Source organism: Cebidichthys violaceus, unplaced genomic scaffold, assembly GCF_023349555.1.
Source record: "Cebidichthys violaceus isolate CVI_PGR_0920_01 unplaced genomic scaffold, fCebVio1.0.p SCAF_3, whole genome shotgun sequence".
NCBI classification, from domain to species: domain Eukaryota; kingdom Metazoa; phylum Chordata; class Actinopteri; order Perciformes; family Stichaeidae; genus Cebidichthys; species Cebidichthys violaceus.
Window position 1 is genome coordinate 2917115 of NW_027176483.1, and position 10631 is coordinate 2927745.

A 10631-nucleotide genomic window follows, 5' to 3' on the forward strand; every position below is an offset into this window, starting at 1 on the left:
TAAAAGTCATAGTATAATATGTCGTAAAAATATAAAAGTCATAGTATATGTCATCAAAAATATTAAAAAGTCATAGTATAATATGTCATCAAAAATATAAAAGTCATAGTATAATATGTCGTAAAAATATAAAAGTCATAGTATAATGTCGTGAAAATATAAAAGTCATAGTATAATATGTCGTAAAAATATAAAAGTCATAGTATAGTATGTCATCAAAAATATAAAAAGTCATAGTATATGTCGTAAAAATATAAAAGTCATAGTATAATATGTCATCAAAAATATAAAAAGTCATAGTATAGCATGTCATCAAAATGATAAAAAGTCATAGTATAGTATGTCATAAAATTATTAAAAAGTCATAGTATAGCATGTTATCAAAAATATAAAAAAGTCATAGTATAGCATGTTATCAAAAATGTAAAAAGTCATAGTATAGTATGTCATAAAATTATTAAAAAGTCATAGTATAGCATGTTATCAAAAATATAAAAAGTCATAGTATAGTATGTCATCAAAAATATAAAAAGTCATAGTATAGCATGTCATCAAAAGTATAAAAAAGTCATAGTATAGCATGTCATCAAAAACATAAAAAGTCATAGTATAGTATGTCGTAAAAATATAAAAAGTCATAGTATAGCATGTCATCAAAAATATAAAAAGTCATAGTATAGCATGTCATAAAAAATATAAAAAGTCATAGTATAGCATGTCATCAAAAATATAAAAAGTCATAAAATAGTATGTCATCAAAAGTATAAAAAGTCATAGTATAGTATGTCATCAAAAATATAAAAAGTCATAGTATAGTATGTCATCAAAAGTATAAAAAGTCATAGTATAGTATGTCATCAAAAATGAAAAAGTCATAGTATAGCATGTCATCAAAAATGTAAAAAGTCATAGTATAGCATGTCATAAAAAATATAAAAAGTCATAGTATAGCATGTCATCAAAAATGTAAAAAGTCATAGTTTAGCATGTCATAAAAAATATAAAAAGTCATAGTATAACATGTCATCAAAAATATAAAAAGTCATAGTATAGTATGTCATCAAAAATGTAAAAAGTCATAGTATAGTATGTCATAAAAATATTAAAAAGTCATAGTATAGTATGTCATCAAAAATATAAAAAGTCATAGTATAGTATGTCATCAAAAATATAAAAAGGCATAGTATAATATGTCGTAAAAATATAAAAGTCATAGTATAATGTCGTAAAAATATAAAAGTCATAGTATAGTATGTCATCAAAAATATAAAAAGTCATAATATATGTCGTAAAAATATAAAAGTCATAGTATAATATGTTGTAAAAATATAAAAGTCATAGTATAATATGTCGTAAAAATATAAAAGTCATAGTATAATATGTCGTAAAAATATAAAAGTCATAGTATAGTATGTCATCAAAAATATAAAAAGTCATAGTATAATATGTCGTAAAAATATAAAAGTCATAGTATAATATGTCGTAAAAATATAAAAGTCATAGTATAGCATGTCATAAAAAATATAAAAAGTCATAGTATAGCATGTCATAAAAAATATAAAAAGTCATAGTATAGCATGTCATCAAAATTATAAAAAGTCATAGTATAGTATGTCATAAAATTATTAAAAAGTCATAGTATAGTATGTCATCAAAAATGTAAAAAGTCATAGTATAGCATGTTATCAAAAATGTAAAAAGTCATAGTATAGTATGTCATCAAAAATGTAAAAAGTCATAGTATAGTATGTCATCAAAAATATAAAAAGTCATAGTATAGCAAGTCATCAAAAATATTAAAAAGTCATAGTATAGCATGTCATAAAAAATATAAAAAGTCATAGTATAGCATGTCATCAAAAATATAAAAAGTCATAGTATAGCAAGTCATCAAAAATATTAAAAAGTCATAGTATAGCATGTCATAAAAAAAAATAAAAAGTCATAGTATAGCATGTCATCAAAAATATAAAAAGTCATAGTATAGTATGTCATCAAAAATATAAAAAGTCATAGTATAGTATGTCATAAAGATATAAAAGTCATAGTATAGCATGTCATCAAAAGTATAAAAAAAAGTCATAGTATAGCATGTCATCAAAAACATAAAAAGTCATAGTATAGTATGTCATAAAAAATATAAAAAGTCATAGTATAGCATGTCATCAAAAATATAAAAAGTCATAGTATAGTATGTCATCAAAAATATAAAAAGTCATAGTATAGTATGTCGTAAAAATATAAAAAGTCATAGTATAGTATGTCATCAAAAATGAAAAAGTCATAGTATAGTATGTCATCAAAAATGTAAAAAGTCATAGTATAGCATGTCATCAAAAATATTAAAAAGTCATAGTATAGCATGTCATAAAAAATATAAAAAGTCATAGTATAGCATGTCATAAAAAATATAAAAAGTCATAGTATAGCATGTCATCAAAAATATAAAAAGTCATAGTATAGTATGTCGTAAAAATATAAAAAGTCATAGTATAACATGTCATCAAAAGTATAAAAAGTCATAGTATAGTATGTCATCAAAAATGTAAAAAGTCATAGTATAGTATGTCATCAAAAGTATAAAAAGTCATAGTATAGTATGTCATAAAAATATTAAAAAGTCATAGTAAAGCATGTCATCAAAAATATAAAAAGTCATAGTATAGTATATCATAAAAATATAAAAAAGTCATCGTATAGCATGTCATCAAAAATATAAAAAGTCATAGTATAGTATGTCATCAAAAATATAAAAAGTCATAGTATAGTATGTCATCAAAAGTATAAAAAGTCATAGTATAGTATGTTATAAAAGTATTAAAAAGTCATAGTATAGCATGTCATCAAAAATATAAAAAGTCATAGTATAGTATGTCATCAAAAATATAAAAAGTCATAGTATAGTATGTTGTAAAAATATAAAAAGTCATAGTATAGCATGTCATCAAAAATATAAAAAGTCATAGTATAGTATATTATAAAAGTATTAAAAAGTCATAGTATAGCAAGTCATCAAAAATATAAAAAGTCATAGTATAGTATGTTGTAAAAATATAAAAAGTCATAGTATAGCATGTCATAAAAAATATAAAAAGTCATAGTATAATATGTCATCAAAAATATAAAAAAGTCATAATATAGTATGTCGTAAAAAATATAAAAAGTCATAGTATAGCATGTCATCAAAAGTATAAAAAGTCATAGTATAGCATGTCATCAAAAGTATAAAAAGTCATAGTATAGCATGTCATCAAAAGTATAAAAAGTCATAGTATAGTATGTCATCAAAAATATAAACAAGTCATAGTATAGTATGTCATCAAAAGTATAAAAAGTCATAGTATAGTATGTCATCAAAAGTATAAAAAGTCATAGTATAGTATGTCGTAAAAATATAAAAAGTCATAGTATAGTATGTCATCAAAAATATAAACAAGTCATAGTATAGTATGTCATCAAAAGTATAAAAAGTCATAGTATAGCATGTCATCAAAAGTATAAAAAGTCATAGTATAGTATGTCATCAAAAATATAAAAAGTCATAGTATAACATGTCATCAAAAGTATAAAAAGTCATAGTATAGTATGTCATCAAAAATATAAACAAGTCATAGTATAGCAAGTCATCAAAAATATAAAAAGTCATAGTATAGCATGTCATCAAAAATATAAAAAGTCATAGTATAACATGTCATCAAAAGTATAAAAAGTCATAGTATAGTATGTCATCAAAAATATAAACAAGTCATAGTATAGTATGTCGTAAAAATATAAAAAGTCATAGTATAGTATGTCATCAAAAATATAAAAAGTCATAGTATAGCATGTCATCAAAAATATAAAAAGTCATAGTATAGTATGTCGTAAAAATATAAAAAGTCATAGTATAACATGTCATCAAAAATGTAAAAAGTCATAGTATAGTATGTCATCAAAAATGTAAAAAGTCATAGTATAGTATGTCATAAAAATATTAAAAAGTCATAGTATAGTATGTCATCAAAAATATAAAAAGTCATAGTATAGTATGTCATCAAAAATATAAAAAGGCATAGTATAATATGTCGTAAAAATATAAAAGTCATAGTATAATGTCGTAAAAATATAAAAGTCATAGTATAGTATGTCATCAAAAATATAAAAAGTCATAGTATATGTCGTAAAAATATAAAAGTCATAGTATAATATGTCGTAAAAATATAAAAGTCATAGTATAATATGTCGTAAAAATATAAAAGTCATAGTATAATATGTCGTAAAAATATAAAAGTCATAGTATAGTATGTCATCAAAAATATAATAAGTCATAGTATAATATGTCGTAAAAATATAAAAGTCATAGTATAATGTCGTAAAAATATAAAAGTCATAGTATAATATGTCGTAAAAATATAAAAGTCATAGTATAGCATGTCATAAAAAATATAAAAAGTCATAGTATAGTATGTCATCAAAAATATAAAAAGTCATAGTATAGCATGTCATAAAAAGTATAAAAAGTCATAGTATAGTATGTCATCAAAATTATAAAAAGTCATAGTATAGTATGTCATAAAATTATTAAAAAGTCATAGTATAGCATGTCATCAAAAATGTAAAAAGTCATAGTATAGCATGTTATCAAAAATGTAAAAAGTCATAGTATAGTATGTCATCAAAAATGTAAAAAGTCATAGTATAGTATGTCATCAAAAATATAAAAAGTCATAGTATAGCAAGTCATCAAAAATATTAAAAAGTCATAGTATAGCATGTCATAAAAAATATAAAAAGTCATAGTATAGCATGTCATCAAAAATATAAAAAGTCATAGTATAGCAAGTCATCAAAAATATTAAAAAGTCATAGTATAGCATGTCATAAAAAAAAATAAAAAGTCATAGTATAGCATGTCATCAAAAATATAAAAAGTCATAGTATAGTATGTCATCAAAAATATAAAAAGTCATAGTATAGTATGTCATAAAGATATAAAAGTCATAGTATAGCATGTCATCAAAAGTATAAAAAAAAGTCATAGTATAGCATGTCATCAAAAACATAAAAAGTCATAGTATAGTATGTCATAAAAAATATAAAAAGTCATAGTATAGCATGTCATCAAAAATATAAAAAGTCATAGTATAGTATGTCATCAAAAATGAAAAAGTCATAGTATAGTATGTCATAAAAAATATAAAAAGTCATAGTATAGTATGTCATAAAAAATATAAAAAGTCATAGTATAGTATGTCATCAAAAATGAAAAAGTCATAGTATAGTATGTCGTAAAAATATAAAAAGTCATAGTATAGCATGTCATCAAAAATATAAAAAGTCATAAAATAGTATGTCATCAAAAGTATAAAAAGTCATAGTATAGTATGTCATAAAAAATATAAAAAGTCATAGTATAGTATGTCATCAAAAATATAAAAAGTCATAGTATAGTATGTCGTAAAAATATAAAAAGTCATAGTATAGTATGTCATCAAAAATGAAAAAGTCATAGTATAGTATGTCGTAAAAATATAAAAAGTCATAGTATAGTATGTCATCAAAAATGTAAAAAGTCATAGTATAGCATGTCATCAAAAATATTAAAAAGTCATAGTATAGCATGTCATAAAAAATATAAAAAGTCATAGTATAGCATGTCATAAAAAATATAAAAAGTCATAGTATAGCATGTCATCAAAAATATAAAAAGTCATAGTATAGTATGTCGTAAAAATATAAAAAGTCATAGTATAACATGTCATCAAAAGTATAAAAAGTCATAGTATAACATGTCATCAAAAGTATAAAAAGTCATAGTATAGTATGTCATCAAAAATGTAAAAAGTCATAGTATAGTATGTCATCAAAAATGTAAAAAGTCATAGTATAGCATGTCATCAAAAATATAAAAAGTCATAGTATAGTATATCATAAAAATATAAAAAAATCATCGTATAGCATGTCATCAAAAATATAAAAAGTCATAGTATAGCATGTCATCAAAAATATAAAAAGTCATAGTATAGTATATCATAAAAATATAAAAAAATCATCGTATAACATGTCATCAAAAGTATAAAAAGTCATAGTATAGTATGTCATAAAAATATTAAAAAGTCATAGTATAGCATGTCATCAAAAATATAAAAAGTCATAGTATAGTATATCATAAAAATATAAAAAAATCATCGTATAGCATGTCATCAAAAATATAAAAAGTCATAGTATAGTATGTCATCAAAAATATAAAAAGTCATAGTATAGTATGTCATCAAAAGTATAAAAAGTCATAGTATAGCATGTCATCAAAAATATAAAAAGTCATAGTATAGTATGTCATCAAAAATATAAAAAGTCATAGTATAGCATGTCATCAAAAATATAAAAAGTCATAGTATAGTATGTCATCAAAAATATAAAAAGTCATAGTATAGTATGTTATAAAAGTATTAAAAAGTCATAGTATAGCATGTCATCAAAAATATAAAAAGTCATAGTATAGTATGTCATCAAAAATATAAAAAGTCATAGTATAGTATGTCTTAAAAACATAAAAGTCATAATATAGCATGTCATAAAAATATTTAAAGTCATAGTATAGTATGTCTTAAAAATATAAAAAGTCATAATATAGCATGTCATCAAAAATATAAAAAGTCATAGTATAGCATGTCATAAAAATATAAAAGTCATAATATAGTATGTCATCAAAAATATAAAGTCATAGTATAGTATGTCATAAAATATAAAGTCATAGTATAGTATGTCGTAAAAATATAAAAGTCATAATATAGTATGTCTTAAAATATAAAAGTCATAATATAGTATGTCTTAAAATATAAAAGTCATAATATAGTATGTCTTAAAATATAAAAGTCATAGTATAGTATGTCGTAAAAATATAAAAGTCATAATATAGTATGTCTTAAAATATAAAAGTCATAATATAGTATGTCTTAAAATATAAAAGTCATAGTATAGTATGTCATCAAAAATATAAAAGTCATAATATAGTATGTCGTAAAAATATAAAAAGTCACAGTATAGCATGTCGTAATAAATGTCATCAAAATGTCAAAAGTGTAACTTTTATCATATAGTATGTCATCAAAAAGGTGTCAGGGTGTGACTGGTCTGCAGTGACACCAACAGGCCTGTTAGCAGTCATGTAACCCTGACGGAGGGTTTCTTGGACAGGGATCACAGGGGAGTGTTTAACAGCTACAGTGATCCGGTAAAGGTCTGTGTGAAGATGGAGCCGAGCCGGTCAGACCACACTTCAAGGCAGGAGGTCATCATCATCTAAAAGTCACACTATAGGCGGTCATTGTATAAAATGTCCAAAAAATGTCGTTACAACAAAACAAATATCCTCCAGCAAACAAATCTAAATTCTCAGCATAAACTCTGGAGAAAACACACACGCGCGCGCGCGCGCGCACACACACACACACACACACACACACACACACACACACACACACACACACACACACACACACACACACACACACACACACACACACGAACATCCATTAAATGACTAGTTTGTGGTGCTGGTGATGTTCTCTCACTGAGCGGTGCTGCAGCTCTTCAATCACAATCACGCACCAAAAAAAAAAAGAAAAAAAAAAAAAAAAGAAGAATACACGCTGCACACGAAGTGTCACGTGACTTTTCCCCTCATCGCGTCCGACAGAAGGTTTGAGAGCGAAGAGAGGAAGAGAAGAGCCTCGAGCGCAAACCCCGCAGACAGAAGAGGAGCGCGAGATCACGGTCAGCACCATGGCGCTGCGGGACGAGCTGTTGAAGTCCATCTGGCACGCGTTCACGTCTCTGGACGTGGACAAAAGCGGGAAAGTCTCCAAATCTCAGCTGAAGGTAACTCCACTTTACACTTTTATTACGCGTGCGCGTCTGGGAATCTGAGCTCGCGCTTTGGCCGAGCAGGAAACTCCGGTTTTTGATACTTTGAGTATTTACTTTTGTTGTTATTGTTATAAGCTACATTTAAAAACACCTCGGCTATTGTCTTCTTTGAAAAATGCCCCCCCCCCCCCCCCCCCCCCCCCCCCCCCCCCCCCACACACACACACACACACACACACACACACACACACACACACAGAGCAGCAGAGACGCACCTGCTCGTGCACAATCAACACGATAAACTAAACAAGTTTACCAGTAAAGTAAAAACCACAGACAGTTCAATGAAGAGTTTATTGGAGTTTCGAAGTCATCGGAATGTTATTGTGTCTCTTTTTTGACGCTAAAACGATTTAAAAACATCACAATTTAACTCACCAACAACAGCCCTAATACCGCTCTGTAAAAGTCCTGGTTTTAAAGTAGTACTTCAAGTAAAAGTATGTATGTATAATCAAGAAAATGTACTTAATAATGTAACAAGTACTCAACGTAGAGAGCTGTCCCTGTGACTCTTCTGCTATTGTTTATTACATCTTTAGATTAGAACTACTTCAAGCTGGATTTGACTCTTTTTTTTTTTTTGTCCAACAATTCTCAACATTATTACAAATCAGTGTAAAGATATTACAGGGAAAAGATGAGTCACAAAATAGTTTCTCATGAACGATGTGATGAATAACTCTCAGCTGTACTTGTACATGTTCATGTGTCAAATAAATGTAGTGGAGTAAAATATTTCCCTCTGATAATGTAGTGGAATAGAAGTAGAGAAGTACCACAGACGTGTACTTGAGTACAGCTCTGACTGTGAACAATCTTCCCCATTCTGCTCATCCCTGATCATTGTTGTACAATATTTCATAATTTAACCGTTTCAGCGGGGAAAAACCCGGTGAAACGTTTTGTTCAAATGGAGTCGGTGGAGCGACGGTAAGCGAGTAAAACAAAAAGCAAACGTTCCCTTTCGAATAACTCGACATGTGTACAAGCGGACATGCCCACATATTTCCAGCTGTGTGTCAGACAGACATTGTTCAGCAGTTGCTCTAAAGAAAGAAGCATTGAAGGTCAGCTGCCTCTGAATCCAAAGAGCAAAGGTTCATCTTTTAGATGGATTGTTTTTTTACACCAAATAGACCAGAAAAGCTTCCGGCTCTGCGACGGGTTCCATGTGTTGAAAGAGGAGAAACCTCCTTCTTCTGTCACTCTGTCGTCACTCTTGGAAATACAGGAAAGCACAAAATGCTTACGATATATGTGTGTGTGTGTGTGTGTGTGTGTGTGTGTGTGTGTGTGTGTGTGTGTGTGTGTGTGTGTGTGTGTGTGTGTGTGTGTGTGTGTTCACCAGAACGAATGATTGACAAAGTATTTCCTGGCGTATGTGCTGGACGTCACAGGCTGAACTCAAAATATCCAAGACTGTCTTTTAAATATCACTGATTTGATGACACATTTAGGGGCAGATCGATATTCTGACTTTTGAACATCGATTCAGAACTACACACCAGCGCAGGAAACGCCGCGTTACAGACGTTTGGCATCGAGCAGGCAGGTTGAATTTAACGCGAGACGCTGTTGAGTTGCATCATGGGACGCGTGACTAAAAGAGAGGCGAGTATCTCAGCTTTTCGCTGCATCGGGAGTTCTCTCAAGGTCTTCCTTATCTTCATTTTCCCCTCAACAACAGCAAACGTATTCTCAAGTATCTCGATGTAAGTTCCTACAGACGAGATCCTTGAGCTTCATGTCGTAGTAAAGTAATCTATAATAGCAACACTTTATGAATGAATCCTGGTGGTCAAACATCTTCTGGCTCCAGATCGTCAGACGTGACATTTGAAGTTCTCGCCTCAAGCTCTCGGACACTGTTCTGTAGATGAAACAAGGAACAGATTCATTAAACTAGTTGACAGATGATTTATGGTGTCCGTCCCTCCAGGTGCTGTCCCACAACTTGTGCACGGTGATGAAGATCCCCCACGACCCGGTGGCTCTGGAGGAGCACTTTAAAGACGACGACGAGGGTCCCGTCTCCAACCAGGGCTACATGCCCTACCTGAACAAGTTCATCCTGGACAAGGTACGGAAACATTCCCCCCCCCCCCCCCCCCCCCCCACACACACACACACACACACACACACACACACACATGAGGAGACGCAGAGGTTCCCTTCTGCGGTTCCATTTCTACTCAATGGCGCGAGGGGTCAAAGGCAGGCGGACACGTGTCACAGATCAACAGAGTCTGAGTGAAGGAACTCGGGTGCGTTTATATTTGACAAACGCAGCAGATTTCTCCGTTCGATGGAGGAAACAATAACGGTCTGTGGTCCTGACATGTGAGTCAGCGCTCTGTGACTCCTCATCTCCTTATAGGGAGAGTGACGCATCATCAGCGGAACAAAAACAGAAACTTGATGGCAGGATTTAAAAGCTCTGTGTGTCTGTGTGTGTGTGTGTGTTAAATGTTGTGTGGTGGTGGTGACGGTGGTGACGGTGGTGACGCAGCAAATCTTCGGTCGAAGACGCCGGTGAAGTCCACCAATTGACGCTCAGTGTTAGTCTATTGTCCCGGCGACCGTCTCTATTGTGTCCGTCGGTTCATTGTGCTCCGCTGAGCTCGACGCATTGAGCTGCCTTGTCCCGTCCCTCTTTGATGATGTCACAACAACGGGGAAGTGGGGGGGGGGGGTCACACGCATGAATGGTGGTTGTTTTC

The 10631-nt window shown here is 29.7% G+C and overlaps 1 protein-coding gene across 1 annotated transcript in view; it reads left to right on the top strand.

Annotated features, from left to right (window-relative positions):
• Positions 1 to 7664: 7664 nt before the first annotated feature.
• swap70b (switching B cell complex subunit SWAP70b) overlaps positions 7665 to 10631 on the top strand; it is a 25918-nt gene continuing 22951 nt past the window's right edge. Inside the window, exons 1-2 of the mRNA XM_068722913.1 lie at positions 7665 to 7860; positions 9851 to 9991. Of these exons, the coding sequence (XP_068579014.1) occupies positions 7765 to 7860; positions 9851 to 9991 (237 nt within the window). The 5' untranslated portion in view covers positions 7665 to 7764. The remainder of the gene's footprint in view (positions 7861 to 9850; positions 9992 to 10631) is intronic.